This window comes from Podospora pseudocomata (assembly GCF_035222375.1).
Source record: "Podospora pseudocomata strain CBS 415.72m chromosome 1 map unlocalized CBS415.72m_1, whole genome shotgun sequence".
Classification (NCBI taxonomy): Eukaryota; Fungi; Ascomycota; class Sordariomycetes; order Sordariales; family Podosporaceae; genus Podospora; species Podospora pseudocomata.
In genome coordinates this window covers 4,208,376-4,223,603 of record NW_026946363.1, presented here as the reverse complement: position 1 = coordinate 4,223,603, position 15,228 = coordinate 4,208,376, and the positions used below count along the sequence as shown (strand labels likewise).

The following is a 15,228-nucleotide window of genomic DNA, read 5'->3' as shown; positions in this document are numbered from 1 at the left end:
AAAGCTTTTGCCATAAGAACAGGCAGCCCATGAGTCTCTGAAGATCATGCCGTGCACCCACTTAGCGTTCAGGCAGCACGAGGGCCTTGTGACGCCCACGACACTACACACGAGCATGCCGGACTATTCCAGAAGCCACAGACCCCGCTGGCCACAGATTTATTCACATGTACATGCCTGGCTGGCTTCTTGAGCCTAATCTCGTGAATGCCCTCGAGTGCCTTTGACATTTGCAATCTCAGCAACCAGCCTGGAGAGACTTTTCTTTGAATAGACGCAACCAGTTATTCCATTTTGTCCAAGACGCCACCATCCCACAGCGTGAGAAGCCAAAAGCACAAAGAAAGAGGCGACACCAACCTCGGCGCTGAACCTTGTTTGTTGCCCACAAGTCTTCAAGCCTCGTGGACCTCGGGAAAACCGAGCAGAATTCAAAGTCGGTAGGTTGGACTCGCATCAAAGATGGTGGGTTCGATGAGAGTAAATATGAAGACCGGTGTAAGATGGCCGAGAGGGGTTCAATAGTAGTGGGGTTCACGGCTGAATCCGACCGGCCTCAGTCCTGGGAAGGCTTGAGAGGCCTAGCTCTGAATGGTGCGTATATGGACTTCCATATGTAGTGACCCCCATCGCCTGGCACCCTTCGCCATGCATCCAAATCCCGCAGTCATGGCCATGGGCATTGCGCATGCACCGAGATGGCATAGAGTGATTGATGCCAAGGCGCCCGAGAGGGCAGAATGTCGCCCGAAATCTACTGAACACAACACACTAGAATCGCATGAATGGAAGCTTCCATGTCGTCGGAGCTGCAAGACATCTCCTTCCATCCATGCCCGTGCGAGTGATGATCAATCTTGAAGGGATGACGGGAGAGGTGGAGAACTGACAAGAAGGCGAAACAAGTGGGCCATCTCCACACCGGAGATTCTGACCGTTTTCGGCCCAAGGGTTATGTTTGGAGGACCCACAGCAAACGGGGCTAGGTGGAACGTGCCCAGGCTAGAAACAGTCCGAGTCGCGTCCCACCCAAACATCTTTTGCTTCTGGCGAGGATAAGGTAAGTTGAGTGTCTCGGTACATGAGATCACGGTCAACATTCCTGAAAGCTGACCTCCCGGATTCTCAGCACCCGACAATGTTAACTCTTCTTCTACACCTGCCGGCCGTACGTGCGGGAACCGGAATGAACAGGGTCGCATCGAATGAAACCAGATGATTCCACACTTCTCGAGGGTTAAAGAAGGACGCCATCACACACGACTGACATCCACCTGGACCTCCTCGGTGCCTGCTGGCTGAATGCGAAGATGCACGACGATGCCGGGGCCCATTCCCGAGCCGGCATGGTAAGCAGGGAAGCACTGCATCACGCCGAGGGCAGTGATCAAGATACGCCCAATGGCGTTCGGCCTGCGCTTTGCGCTGCAGATGCACATGTTTCTTCGAGATACCCTTCTTCGAATCGAGCGACGCCAAGCGGCCGCTTCCCACTTCAGTCACTCCGGTGGCATTGAGGAGCAACTTCAGACGACCAACAGGTCAAGGGCAAACAGGCTGATATCACTGTGCACGATCGTCGTCGAGGCGCGTCGACGATGCAAGCTGCCGAGCGACACGTAGAAGTAGGCTTACAACCTTCAGCCTCACACCATGACTTATATAGACCCATATCAATACACGGTCATTTTCGGCGGCAACCAAGATCTCTCACGTAGCTGGACATCGCGTCACCCAGGACTCTCGCCTCGTCACCAATCGCGGGGCCCCAACTTTATCCCCGCGACTTTTGTCACACCAGACGGAAAGAGATTCATGCTGACTGAGGCTCGTGGATGGAGGATGAACCGCACGGAATCCTGTCCGAGACGGCTGGGCTGCCTTACACCCTTATTTACCACCTTGTCTGCTGCGGGGTTGAGATGGCTTCCAACGTGGCAGAACCCAATATTTCGGCGGCCTTGCTCATTGAGATGGGCTTGATGGTCACGCGCAAGCAATGTCTCAAGGCACAGCGAAAACTGGCTTCCTGATCCAGTCGCAATCCCGCCGCAAAGCGAGGGTTTCTCACACCACCCCAAGATGGTGGGGTGGAGGAGGACGGGCTGCGTAGGTCCAGGGCTCCAGTGTCCCTCGGAGAGTAGGTGATGGTGTGGTAGTGGTGGCTTGCTTCGGTCCCCTCTTCTCCCCTTCCCCTCCGCCTGCATCGTGCCCCCCATTGTCAGACCTACAAGTACAATCTGGCTACGGTACCTAAGTGGCTCCGGCTTCTTTTCAGCATGCATACCCGTCGAAATCGCGGAATTCGAAGATCCCTGAACCAGAAGCAGGAGGAATGCCACACCACCGACCGCAGGCTAGCCTTTTTCTTTCTTTTTTTTTCAAAGTCCAGAAGCTGGTGAGACCTGGGGTACTCGCTCCAGTCAGAGTCTTGCTGACCGGTAGGCTTACCAAGGCAAGTATCACAGCACGTTTTCGATGCGACTGTTTGGGGTTTGATCTTCATGTTCAACAACTAGGTTCATTTAATTTAGCAACGAAACTCCAGAGTAAAAGAAAAAGACCCGCGAACAGTGCGACTGTGACGTGACAAGCACCGGGGCCCCGGGTACGGCTCCCAACGGAACTAGCTGATGAGAACGTGGATGGGAGAGCATCTTGTCACATAAAAAGTCAAGATATCACAAGGCCAGAAGTCAATCTCTTTTGGGACCTTGTCGTCGTGATCCAAACCCCTGCCTCGGAGCCTAGTTCTATCGCAAGCGCGGGGAGGCGAAAGACGATCGAGAAAGGGGGGAATCGAGTGAGGCAGCAAGGGGTCGGGCTTGCCGGCAAGAGGGCAACGTTCTTTTGCAAACGTTCCTGTCGTCGCCCAAAACGCATTGACCACGGAGCCGAGACAAGCTTCTTGCAGATCTGTTGGCGCGAACACAGTCTTTCGCCTTTTTTTCTTTTTTCTTTTTTCTTTTTCTTGCAAGGCCAGGGCGGGGGGTGTTATCAGCGTTTTGTGATCCGTTTTATTACAGTTGACCGGTTTGGGAGAGTTTATCGTTTCCTATTTTCGCCATTTCATTTAACCCGAGGACGGCACCTCTCTCTCTGTAACGTGGGCTGAAGGGAAATTCCTGCCCAACCAATTTCAAGGAGGAGGGAAAATTCCCACCCAACGAAAACTCAGTGATCATCCCGCGTGGAGAAGGTCCAGTTTATTGGAGAGATCCCGCTCACGTCAATGACCTGCGTGGGTTGCGGGTCACATGTTCTGGGGACCCGGACGTGGGAGGCGGGCTCTTATCTGTGGTTTTTGGTTCCTGATGGAAAGGGAAGTGAGAGGCTCGGACTGGTGTTAAAATGAGGAGTACTGCCCGGTGCTAAGGGTCATCGGTTTGGGCGAGTATTTGATCAAGGGGGTTTTTATAGGTTTGGGAGATGAGCGTGTTGACGTTTACACTTGCGTAGTATAAACTTGTAGCAAAGGTGGGCGTGGGCGTTGATTGGCTGACAGTGTAAAAGTTCATCACTTTGATGACGAGGACTGACTTGCCACTGAGGTGGAAGTTTGCTGGACAACATATCCAGTGGCTTCAGGGTCTCACGCCATTCATCACATGCCTTTGAGTCTGCAATATTCAGAGCCACGCGGTGGACGAAACGGCAGGCAGTGCTCAGCAATCGAGGCAGCTGTCATACACTTGGCATGCCTCCTGATTCGCATGCAACGCTAACAAACAGATTTGGTCCAGGTGTTCCGAAGGCAATATCAGACCATCATTTGAGCCCTGTCCGAATTCAAATTTGTTGATTGTCCCTCGAGTTCGAAACAGAAAAGAAAACACGTCTTCAGTTAACGTATCAACCAACCCTACATCAAGATCTTATGAACAAATATATGACCGCAAACACCTACTGCCCCATCCCATCAAAAGTCATCCCCCCCTGCGCCCAAGCCATAGTCATCGTACCCCAAAGATCACCACTCACCTGCGGCATCGTCTGCTGTTGCTGCGGTATCCCCCCCGTCGTCGTCGTCGTCCCTCCCCCTCCCATAGGTCCAACATTCGGACCCTGAAACCCACCGCCTCCCAGCCCCGCAGTATCAGCAAACGTCTCGTCCCAATAAGCATAATACCCCTCCATACTCCCATCCATCATAGGACAACCCCCAATACTACCATCATGCCCTCCTCCTCCTTCTCCTCCTCCGCCCGCTACCTGTCCCCCTCCTCCACCCCCCAACCCCAACCCCAACCCCTCCACAACCCGCCCAATCAACCCCCTCTGCCTCTCCTGCTCCTCCCTCTGCTCCCGCTCCACCCTTTGAACCCGCCTATCAAACTTCTTCTTCACCACCCCCAGCACAATTCTGCTAGCACTCAAAACATCCATAGACGTACCCTTCCCCTTTCCCCCCTCTTCCCTGGCGGCATCACCACACATCTTTCCCAAAAACTCCCCCATCCCTATCCTCTCTCGCGCCAGCTTGTCGTCCCACTCGGGACAGATGGCCATGGGGAAACACATCCTGAAGCCGAGGATGATGACGAGGATGAAGGAGCCCCATTCTTGTCCCATGAAGGCGTTTATTTCCTGGGCGGGGAGGGACAAAAAGTAGGAGTAGAACTCGCGGAGGGTGGGGATCAGAGAGGAGAGCTTGGAAGCGTCGGCGCGGAAGGTTGTTTGGGAGGGGTCGAGGAGGGGGGTTAGTTTTGTGGAGGGGAGCTTGAGGAGGGGGGCGCCGGAGAGGAAGAGGGGGGTGAAGAGGAGGAGGATGCGGAGGGATGCTGGGGCGGGGTTAGCATCTGGGCGGCATGGGGAAGGGGGTGGACAGCGGTGAGGGATAGGGTTGGGTGGTGTACCCGGCGAGCCAGAGGTTGGGTGAGTTTGGTATCGGGGAAGAGCTAAAACGACTCACGAGTGTTTTTAAGCTCGCGGCTCATGCACGCCTCCCACTCTTTGAGTTGCGTCTCCATTCCTCGTATCATGAGGTTGATTTGGTATTCACTTTGTTGGGAATGCGCGCCACCCCTCTGAGTCCGGCGGAGATCGTTGGTTTCCTCCACCAGCCGCTGAAGTCTGACCTGCCAGACCAGAACCTGGTCGCCTTTGAGGGGGCTGTGGCGGGAGAGCATTTCGCAGCAGTGGGCGGTGTAGGTGTTGTAGGCTAGAGTTGGGGTGCGGCCCCACGTGGCGGCGAATCTGGTGATCGTGTCAGATTCCTGCCAACGAGAAGGTACAGGGCAGGAAAACCTACGACGAAGCGAGATAATAACAAGCCGCATACGTCCTTATCTCCTCCAACCTCGCCTTGGTGGGCGGGACATCAACCCGGTCCGTCCCCGGGTCTTCGTTGAGTTCCAAATCAAAGACAATGTCCACCGCCATACGTATATACTGGTACGCCTGCTTGTTCTTTGGCCGCAAATGAAACGGATACCTGTCCCATGTCAGCGCTCCCACTAACCGTCCTCACGAAAGACTAACCAAGCAATGTAAACCACCAACCCCTGCAACAGCTCCAAACTCCTCTCCCCCCCAGCCACAAACTTCAAGCCCAAAATCTTCCTAAACTCCTCGTCATACAAACTGTGCCCCTGCAGCGTCCGACTCCCGCTCGCCGCCGCCAGCACAGCAAGCAAAACGAACGGCCTCTCCTTCGCCAAACTCGCCACCGTGTCCCGCTCAGGATCAATAACCAAACAGTGAAAGTGATTCAACATCACCCCCGTAAACGTCTGCAATAACTTGCCCGCCGAATCAACGTTGAACTGCGGCTGCAGCCCCAAGCTAGCCACCATTCTGCTCTTCTGCTTGGATCTCGCGCCAGTGGTAGCAGCGGTGGTGGTGCTGCTTGGCGGGGTGGACAATGCCGAAGCCCCTATCGGAAGGGAGGAGGCATGGGAGGAGATGACCGAGCCGCAGTTGGAGGTCTGCTCGGTGTTGAGCCAGTCCATGTTGGCGTTCTTGTCGTAGTCGTAGTCGTAGATGGGTTCATTTTCTTGGTCTTCTTCGCCTGAGGAGAGGTGGGGAACCAAGTTGTTGAGTGTGGACTCGTGGGCCAGGCGGAGGACCTCGAAGCTGTCGGTTACGTCGTCGTCGGCGGGCATGGGGATGTCGATTGTGAAGGTTTTGGAGGGGCCGGGTGGTGGTGGGAGGGGAGGGGGGGCGGTTGTGGAGGTGTTTGGGTCGGTGGAGGATTGGGATCTTTATGTGAGCGAAAAAAAAAAAAAAAGGTGATGTCAACAGATGAATAACTTGGAGATATCCGGTAGGGAACTTTTACTTGTTGGGTATAACCTGGTATAAAAAAGAATATCATACCTTTTCGACTGTTTCGGCCGTCGAGTTCGAGGTCCAGTTTTGTAGATGCACTCTCTTTTGGAATCCAGGCATCTAACACACACAAGAACAACTGTTAATCATCTAAATTGCAAATAAGAACAAGTGATTTCTTGATCAAAGACACAAACACATATCTCACAGTGTGTGTGTACGATCTGGGGGAGGGGAGACAAATATGACAACTCAACCCCTTTATACACCCCTTCCCCTCCCCTTACCCGACAAGAAAAAGAAAAGAAAAAAAACCTACCTCTTACATATCCCCAACTGATTACTGGCCATGCACTTAACCTTGGCCGACCGACATGCCTCACAAGCATTCGTTACCCGAGGCCGAGCACTCGCGGGGATGTTCTGCTCTCCGGCTGTCTCCATTTTCTTTGCTGCAGGGCACCGGATCAACGAAGGAAAAAAGGGGGGCGGCCACCGGTCAAATGAGAAAAGAGGATGAAGAGGACAAGCGTGACCCAAACTCAAGAACGGCTCCTCTTTCTAATCCAACCTCCAATGGCAAATCCTCCGAGTGCTCCACGGCAAGTTTCCAAGTGAGCGCGTTTCCCACCGTAGAACCACGTCCCAAGCTGCTAATACAGTTGTGAACCTCGGGCGTTGCGTGTCTGTTCACTTCGTCCGAAATCACTCGGCAGTTAGAAGGGACGGGCCGGCAGCATAGGTCGGAAAAGGGGTGTCACGGAGCGGATCCGAGCGGTGGGGTCCGGAGGTGGTTGTCAGACTCGGTCTTGGCCTCCGAGTGAGTTCGGAGGTTAAGAAATCAGACGGTCAAAATAGTTTGTGGGTTTGTGGAGGTGTGGTGGAGGTGTGGTGGAGGTGTGGTGGAAATGTCCCTCCATCCCCGCTCACCCCCGCTTGATCCAAAAATGGAAAGGGCCTGTCCCCCTGCAGGTGGTTGCTTGGCAGCTTTCGATCTGCGCCTTCCAGAATCAACAAGCAAGAAACGAACAATGTGGGGACATCAAATACAGCATTGTTATGAGGCCGAAGCACAAGTTATTGTACATATGACTCCTTTCCCTTTTTTTCATACCATCGTCACAAAGGGGTATTATCAAGCATATAAAACCCGCCCACCCATACATGACCGCCCAACCCAAGTAGCAACCTGCGCCGCCAAAATACCTCCTGCCAGTCCACACCGTCTGTCAACACCTCGTTAAACATTAAATCCATCACAAATACAACCAAACATCGTTATGCCTCGGAGATTCTCACCACCTCACAGAGCGCTCGCAGTAAGAGTACATCCACCTCGCCCGACTCATCATGCACCTCCCTCTCCCTGATAAGAAGCGTGTTGGCATCTCCGCCACTCTCAACTCCTTGCAAGTCACCCGCCTCGGTCTTCTTCAGTGTCGAAACAAGCAACGCAATACATTTGGCCAGACCAGCGTGTAATTCTCGCATTCCGGAGGCCACGGCATTCTTGCCATTGCTGTTGCTGTTGTCGTTGCCCTCCAACCCAGAAGCAGTGCTGCCTCTTGATTTGAGCGAGCCTCTTCCATGACTATCCCGGCTCAGAAATCTGTGCGATCTGCTGCGTCGGTGATGCGGACCGCTGCTAGGTGTTGTTGGTCTGTTGTTATGGGCGTTATCATCCTGCATGCCGAGGACACTGGCTGCCTTCTTGGGCACTCTGGTTTTGCTATTTGGGTCGTCAGAAGATGAGCCAGAAGGACGATGGCCCGCTGATCCTGGCGCTTGTTGGCGTAGTGGTGACACTGGAGGTGGGGGGCATAACGTGCTAATGTAGTTGTAGGCCAGTACGTGTGCGTAGAGAGCATCACAGAGGTAGTCAGATCCGAAAGGGAAAATAGCCCTGATGGGCCTCCATGAAGCCTCTGTAGTCTTCCTGGGAGACCGAACTTGTCCAAGAGCATCGACATCCTCCGAGCCTCCAGATAGCAACTGGGTTTGCTGGCGTCCGTGTTGTTGATGTTTCGTAAGCTTATGACTTTGTCCGAACCAATTCAGGTTCCACTTCCTTGATGGCCGCGGCTTCAGGCTGTTGCCCCCGGAGGAAAACAATGACTGATCGTCGCTCATGAAGTCGCAATCTGGCATTCCTCCGTGACGAAGTTTTCTCGAATATGTCCGGATATTGTCGACTGTCAGACTGGAGGTAGTGAGCATCGTTTCTGGGAAACAAGAGACCGAAACCCGCAGGACCTCGAGTACGTCGGGCGGCAGAGGAATGCCGAGTGTTGTGTATGACGTCTTCGAATGCGTTATGCGTTGGATCTCCTGGATATCGGTAGCTGGGCCACCAGAGGTCCTTCCGTTGAGAGAATGCGTGTGTGGCTTGGTCTGAACTGGCTGATCATAGACACCTGTCGCGCGTATTTCCTCGTCGTCATCCAAAAAGACATTTTCGCTGAGATTGTCAGGAAAGAAAGCGCCGTTTGACCGGCGAGCGTGCACGTGGCCATTGCCATCTCGACCCCTTGAAGGCGGACGTGAACTCTCCCCATATCTCTCACCATTTCGAGGCCCAAGCACTTGCATGCTAGCAGAAGGTGCCAACTGCCCCACCGACGTCCTCCGCAGAATTTCATGATTGCTCGGCGCCACCGAACTACCCGACATTGTGCGAACGTGGCCCCTATTAAGTGACGACTTTCGTTTGGGGATGGCAGTAGGCGGAATGTTGACTAACCGTGGCCTCTCTCGAACCAACTGACTGATTTGATTGCTGGGCGTGCAAGGTCGCTCGTAGGAGTTGGGGCTGTTCGGACGAAGGTGATAGGCAATAGCTTCGGTATGTCTTTTCATCCCGTCGTTGTAGGAAAACGAGTTGATATCGCTACTGTGTCCGCCAGTAAGACTCTGGACATCTTGGGACGGCCCCTGGATTCTCGAGCTGATGGTGGCGTCACCCTCCCCGTCCGCATCGAACCAAGTTCCATGATGGTTCTGGGCCATAGCTGGTGAGGAAGGTGGCGTAGAGGGGGAAGATTGCGAGTGGGCTTTCTGTGAGAATGACGAAGAGCGTCGACCGGATACTGAGGTAGCTGCTGTGGTGACTGAATGCCCTCGCACCCGAATGGAGGGCGGCGGGTCCATGCCGCTGGATGCCATGCCGCTGGATGCCATGCCGCTGGATGCCATGCTCAAGGAGTCGGTAGACTCGCTTCTGCCCCCTGCGTGCTCCTCATCGCCGTGTTCATCTTCGCTGGATGTTGCAAAAGCGGCAGACGGGCAGCCAGCAGTCATGGACTTTGTCCTAAACACAACTTCAGAGGTCTCGAGGTCACGAACGAGCATCTCGGGGAAGTTGCAGTCGGCCAGGGGTTCATTATGGATGAGGTCCATCTCGTTGGTACTGGCTGAAGAACAGATCGACTCTGCATTGGACGTGGTGGACGAATCCATGGGATCGGTGGGTGTCTGCGTCTGCAAAGTTGGGGAGAGAGTCAAGGGGAAAAGTATTTTCATGCTCGAGACTGATCGCCATGGGGGAGGCCCCTGTGCAGACGATCCGAGACTGGAGCTCCTCGTGTGCGTGCTCGTGTGCGTGCTCCTGCTTCTTGCCCTGCTTCGTGCCCTGCCCTTGGTAACGCTTGCCTGGTACGGAGCGTGCTCGTGCGCTATGAAGCTGCGGGAGGCAGGAACCAGTGTAACCGCCAATTCGGGGTCCGACATGGAAGTCGCAGGGGAGCCAAGCGGTGGTCGGCGATGGGAGTAGGAGAGGCGAGAGGTACGTGGTCCTGGCCCTGGACCACGTCTCGTATAAGTCTTGATGGGCACTCATCATGAGGTGGTCGATACAATGCAACCGTGCCTGCCGTCGGGAAGCACCTTTTGCACCACACACCACACACGACGTGGAAAAGAAAGCAAAGATTCCAGATTGAGACAGGTCACAATGGAGATATGACGACGAGACTCGGGGACCGGACTGTGGGTTCATGCTGCCTATCTGTCGGCTTCCCGAGCAGGTTCAGTTGCCAGCTGAGATACGGCCTTGCGTCTATCTGATGCAGGGGGCGCCAGTCCATGAATTGCTTCAGATCAAAACATGCAGCGCTTCTCTTCCGTCATTGGCGCTGTCTGTCGGGTGACTGGTGGCAGATAGATGGCTGGTGCTATCTCCCGTCAGTGGCCATGTCAGATGCATCCTCCAGAAAAGCAGGATGCTGCTGCAAGCCGACAACGAAGAGCTGCATGAGCCATGGCTTACCTATGCCAAATCAGACTGGCGAAAGGGTGCATGAGGGCATGAAAAAGGCAACGATCACCGCGCAAAAAAAAAAAAAAAAAAAAAAAGAAAAGAGACTTTGATCATAAAATCCAGATCTTTGAGTTGAGGGTTGCAAACAGACTAGATAAAATATACACATCCGAACACATCATTCGGATGAACTAAACCCCCAGACTGAAAACCGCGATCCAGGGTTACAGCGCTTACCCCCACCCGTGAACCCCCCAGACGAACTTCCCTTGCGGCTGAGATCGACACGGAATCGACTGGGGATCCTGGGTGCCTGGGTCCCTGAGATCCCCCACAGAGGTCAGTGCGCCTTCGTGGCGCTAAATTCCCGAAGCTGCTGCTGCGCTAAAAGGTAGCAGGCATGGGAAAAGCAAGCAAAAAAAATATGGGCAAAATTTCAACCTCACAGGGCGACGGATATCACACTGATCACCACCCCACACACGTCAATAGTGGCGTCCCGATTTTCAAAAATATCTCCATCTTGCGGCCGGTTCACTGTTGCTTTCTTCTTTTCTGATTCTGTGGTCTGATCCGGGGCGAACCAAGGGCGTGATTGTCTCACGGCGATACACAAGTGGGTTCGTGCTACCAGCTGCACTCACCGGCCGGAATTTCAACTGACGGCTGCCCGTCATTTGGCGTCACTCGAGACCGCAAGAACTGGACGACGTTATTTCCCCTCGTGGTTGGCTCGTTGCGCAATTCTCTGAAACGGCTGCCCGGGTTCTGGTGTGGGACGGGAAGGAAAACGAGAAGCAGCTCACCGACACAACGAGGTCGACGCAACGGGATAGACCTCTCTTGCTTCCACCAGAGAGAAAGGGGAAGATGCTGTCGGAAGAATTTGTGTCGGCCATCTGCGGCCCTCCGCTCTCATCCAACACTGCCATCTCCAAAGATATCGGCATCTACACTCATACTCTGAGCCCAGCTTATTCCATCAAGTCGACCTTCAAAAAGAGCTCAGTTCCAGTGAACTGTCTTGCTGTGAGCGAGACGCATGTGTTCGCTGCGCAGGAGGGCAAAGCTTACGTGCACGTCTACTCGAGGTTACGTGGAAACCAGGAGGCATTTGTTGCCTTTCCAGAAAGGATACGATGTGTAACCTTGTCCGGCGATGTTCTCATCATGGGCACAGCTGAAGGGCGTCTCATGTTATGGGAGGTGAGAACTTCCATGAACCCAGCCCACCGCCCCCTTCTCATTTGATGCTGACCACTATCAAACAGACATGCACTGGCCGACTAGTGTCGACTCCTGCGCGCCACGTTCAGGCAGTTTCCTGCGTGGTTGCCACGCCCACGCACATTCTCACAGGCTCTGATGACTCCGATATCCATGTGTGGTCCATGTCCCAGCTTCTGGAGCTGGACTCAGCCGCCGAACCGGAACCGGAGAGGAGCCTTTCCAACCACAGGGCAGGCATCACAGCCCTGTCCACAAACTCAAGTGTTAGTGCCAGCACAAACTTCTGCGTGTCAGCCAGCAAGGACAAGTCTTGCATCATTTGGAATTACCAAACAGGCGACGCCCTGCGGACCCTCATCTTTCCCAAGTTTCCTCTGTGCGTCTCCTTAGACCCCTCATCGCGGGCTGTTTGCGCGTCCTGCGAGGACGGCACACTTTTCGTCACAGAACTGTTCGGGGAGAAGCCTCTGCTCGGGCCGTCATCAGAAGAGGCATCGACCGTGGTACAAATCGAGTCACCTTTTGGGGCAACTCCACCAGAGCTCGGGCCGGCCTCTTGCTTGAGTATGAGTTATGACGGGACAGTCATTCTTACGGGCCATCCAAGAGGTCAGATCATGAGGTGGGACATCTCGGAAAAGAACAAGACGCCGGTAGAGTTGGCCAATGTCAACGCGGCTGTCACAAATGTTGTATTTGTTTCGCCATTCCCAACGGGCAAACCCACCAAGACAGTACATATCGTCAAGCCTTCGCAAGCAGAGCGGACATACACCCTTGCGGCCCAGCTTGACCCGTTAGCAACCCCCGAGTCCAGATTTGACTCGCTCTTGAACGCTACCGGGTTTCCGAAAGAAGCCCTGGAAAGCGCGATTGCCGCGTTCGAACAGCCAGACGTGGAATTCGTAGAGAAAGAGGAGGAGGAGCTTCAGAAGCACAATCAAGAGTTCTGGGAGATCATGAAGGACGAAAGGATAGTACAAAAGGACGCTTTCAGGATAGGGCCCGTTTAGCTGACGGGCCAAGCTAATGCATTTACTTGATGCTACTGACAGGTTGAGAGCCTCATAGCCAGCCCGCGGGAGGCCAGCTAGCAGACGGGTGAAGCCGCCTTGGAAGGCCAGTTCTGCTCGACCGGGCTACGTTTCACAGTGGTCACAATGTTTTATACCGCTAAATTCGAGGTTGTTGGCTGCTGAAATATCGGCCTGGTGTCAATGGGTTAGCCAACGCTTTCTACTGCGGTCTCGATAAGCGCGCCCCTGTTAGCTTGCCTTGCAATTGTATCTTGTCACTACAGCTGAACATGGCTGCCACTTTTCCCACACAGTGTCCCATAACACAGGGTACTTCTCTCTGCATGTTCCAATGTACCTTTTTCAAAAGCCATGCACACTTGCGCTTATTAACCTGGCGCCACAATCCTGCGTCCAAGAAGATAGGTGAAAGTCCAGATTCTCGTCTCGTCTGCAAACCTTATATCAACCCCGTGCTCACCTACCGTCCTCCATGGGTTTCGATGGTGTCTAAGATGATCACCATCACCAGCCAAAAGTCCCACCAATTACACCTGCTGATCCGGCCTCCGCTCCAAAGTTCCCTTCCACTTAACACGCACCTGACCACCATGCCCGGCCTCACCTCTCTCCGCCGAATCCGCCCCGTCCTCTCCCGCCCTCGAATCCACAGCGGCAGTAGCAGGCCTGCACTCATCCCCCCGTCCCCTCCTTCTTCCATCTCCGCTCCCCACACTGTCAACACTTGTCGTCGACCCTAAGCCCCCTCTTTTCTCCCCCTGTTCCACATCCCCCTTTCCCAGTTTCACAACCCGCCCATTAACCCTCACCCCTCCAGCTCGACTATTACTCACCGCCAGCAAGCCCGCTGACAATATCAACAACACCATCATCATCAGACTCCCCACCTGTGTCATATTCCCTGACAAGGCTGCCACCACCCATACTATCAATTTCGCCGTCGCTTCCAAGTACCCCTCGACGTTGGTCTTACTCCTCAACCAAGCATCAGACGTGACCGCCCCAGGATCAAACATCTTCCCCCTCAGCCTCACAGCAGTCTTATTATCATCACCAAAAGAAACAAGATATGTCGCTGCGCGGCGTGCATACTCGGACACCCGGCTGCGACTACGATGGCGGGAGCCACTTTTGGATTGCTTAGGGGAATGGGAAGGGGAGGGATCTCTAGGTTGCTGGGAGGTCCGCCGTTTGATAATGCAGATGTTTAGCAGGCGGGAGGTCATGTAGCCCAGTATAGACATGAGGCACCACCCTTTTATCATCATCAGCTCTTGCTAAGTTAGCAGGGAAAAAGAAAAGGGCGACTTACAATCTTTGAAGAGAACAACTACTACTATCGTCCCCATTGTCAAAGACAGCGTCGAGAGATATAACACGTGCGAAACCCACCCCAGCCCTCCATCCACCCCCTCTTCCTCCTCCGACCAGGCAACCGCATTCCTCCTGCCGTTGCTCCGTCGCAAGAAATATCTTTTCCCCCTTGTTGTCTCCCTGACCCGTCCAATATCAAGCACCACTTCTTGTCCTGGCTTGGCGATCGACTGGATGTATTCTGCCGTGGCGGCGTTGTTGAGCTGGAGGGTCACCTCTCTGTCAGGGGAGGATTGATCTACTATTTTGGTTATGGCCGAAGCACCACCACTACCGCCTTTGCGGAATAAATCCCCGGCTGCCTGCTGGTAGTGAAGGCCGGGGGCGAGGAGGAAGGCGTCCGCCCAGGAGGCGCCGCCGGTGATGGCGGTGCGTTTGGCTATCGTTTGGAGGTCTGCGAGCGCCAAGAGGCCACCGGCGGAGAGGGAGATGCCTGGGAAGGGTTTGGGGTTCCAGGTGGGAATGAAGGGGGTTGTTGTTGACATTGTGAGAGGCGGTCAGAGGAAGGGTAGGATCATGGGTTTTAAAGAGAGGATGCAACATGGACCGGCCTTGAAATTGTCGATAGATATAGAAAGTATGGCTGCTCTCCAGGAGCTGAGGGTCCTGGTCTACAGGACGGGAGAAAATGAAGAGGAGTGACTGAAGAGAGTGTCATCGTTCAAGACCTCGTTTCTGGCCATCGTGGGGCCGGAGTCAGCACTTAAATCAGTGATCATAAAGGGGCTGCAGAAGTAAAGGCTCGGTCTATAGGAATTGACCATGAGAGCCTCATCTGTCACATAAGCTCTCGGGAGCCCATCGCAGAGGGAAGTGTTTGGCGGGGTGGGGTTTCACATGGGCCTCTTGCTTGGGGAGGTTCTGGGCCAAGACCGGGCCACTGCATGATGTCGATCTTGAATTCGTGGTAAGTAAGATCCGGCCTACAAATGCTGCTTCACATTGCGACCTGGGAAGGAGCGGCCCGTTGTTGGTGATGGACCAGGAAGGGGGGGGGTCGTCTCTTCGATGGCCCAAGCTTCAGCTTTGACGCTCATGTGGGGTGGGGGTTTCGCCAAGCCG

General features: G+C 54.2%; 4 protein-coding genes across 4 annotated transcripts; 1 reads left to right on the top strand and 3 right to left on the bottom strand.

The window, feature by feature from the left end:
• Window positions 1–2,490: 2,490 nt before the first annotated feature.
• Window positions 2,491–7,228, bottom strand: QC762_114960 (uncharacterized protein). Its single transcript, XM_062885917.1, is given in 8 exon segments — window positions 2,491–2,515; window positions 2,587–4,781; window positions 4,913–5,196; window positions 5,252–5,434; window positions 5,482–6,201; window positions 6,319–6,390; window positions 6,590–7,145; window positions 7,157–7,228. The coding sequence occupies 6 exon segments, from the start codon at window positions 6,712–6,714 to the stop codon at window positions 3,904–3,906; spliced, it is 2,262 nt and encodes a 753-aa protein (XP_062748934.1). The 5' UTR covers window positions 6,715–7,145; window positions 7,157–7,228; the 3' UTR covers window positions 2,491–2,515; window positions 2,587–3,903.
• A 320-nt stretch (window positions 7,229–7,548) lies between these two features.
• Window positions 7,549–9,996, bottom strand: QC762_114950 (uncharacterized protein; the record flags this gene model as incomplete). Its single annotated transcript, XM_062885916.1, has 2 exons — window positions 7,549–9,421; window positions 9,452–9,996. The coding sequence occupies 2 exons, from the start codon at window positions 9,994–9,996 to the stop codon at window positions 7,549–7,551; spliced, it is 2,418 nt and encodes an 805-aa protein (XP_062748933.1).
• Window positions 9,997–10,916: 920 nt separating this feature from the next.
• IPI3 (Pre-rRNA-processing protein ipi3) lies at window positions 10,917–12,951 on the top strand. Its single transcript, XM_062885915.1, has 2 exons — window positions 10,917–11,731; window positions 11,797–12,951. The coding sequence occupies exons 1-2, from the start codon at window positions 11,396–11,398 to the stop codon at window positions 12,766–12,768; spliced, it is 1,308 nt and encodes a 435-aa protein (XP_062748932.1). The 5' UTR covers window positions 10,917–11,395; the 3' UTR covers window positions 12,769–12,951.
• On the bottom strand, window positions 12,778–15,144 carry QC762_114930 (uncharacterized protein). Its single transcript, XM_062885914.1, has 2 exons — window positions 14,105–15,144; window positions 12,778–14,047 (listed from the first exon to the last, which is right to left on the bottom strand). Exons 1-2 carry the CDS (start codon window positions 14,649–14,651, stop codon window positions 13,320–13,322), a joined length of 1,275 nt encoding a protein of 424 aa, XP_062748931.1. The 5' UTR covers window positions 14,652–15,144; the 3' UTR covers window positions 12,778–13,319.
• Between the last annotated feature and the right edge of the window lie 84 nt (window positions 15,145–15,228).

Excerpts from the sequence above, each read along its gene's own strand:
- IPI3 (XM_062885915.1), top strand. The coding sequence starts at position 11,396 with ATGCTGTCGGAAGAATTTGTGTCGGCCATCTGCGGCCCTCCGCTCTCA. Across the intron at positions 11,732-11,796 it reads GGCGTCTCATGTTATGGGAG|ACATGCACTGGCCGACTAGT; the intron begins GTGAGAACTTCC and ends ACTATCAAACAG.
- QC762_114930 (XM_062885914.1), bottom strand. The coding sequence starts at position 14,651 with ATGTCAACAACAACCCCCTTCATTCCCACCTGGAACCCCAAACCCTTC. Across the intron at positions 14,048-14,104 it reads AGTTGTTCTCTTCAAAGATT|GGTGGTGCCTCATGTCTATA; the intron begins GTAAGTCGCCCT and ends TGATGATAAAAG.
- QC762_114960 (XM_062885917.1), bottom strand. The coding sequence starts at position 6,714 with ATGGAGACAGCCGGAGAGCAGAACATCCCCGCGAGTGCTCGGCCTCGG. Across the intron at positions 6,202-6,318 it reads CGGCCGAAACAGTCGAAAAG|ATCCCAATCCTCCACCGACC; the intron begins GTATGATATTCT and ends GCTCACATAAAG. Across the intron at positions 4,782-4,912 it reads CCGCGAGCTTAAAAACACTC|CATCCCTCCGCATCCTCCTC; the intron begins GTGAGTCGTTTT and ends ACCCCGCCCCAG.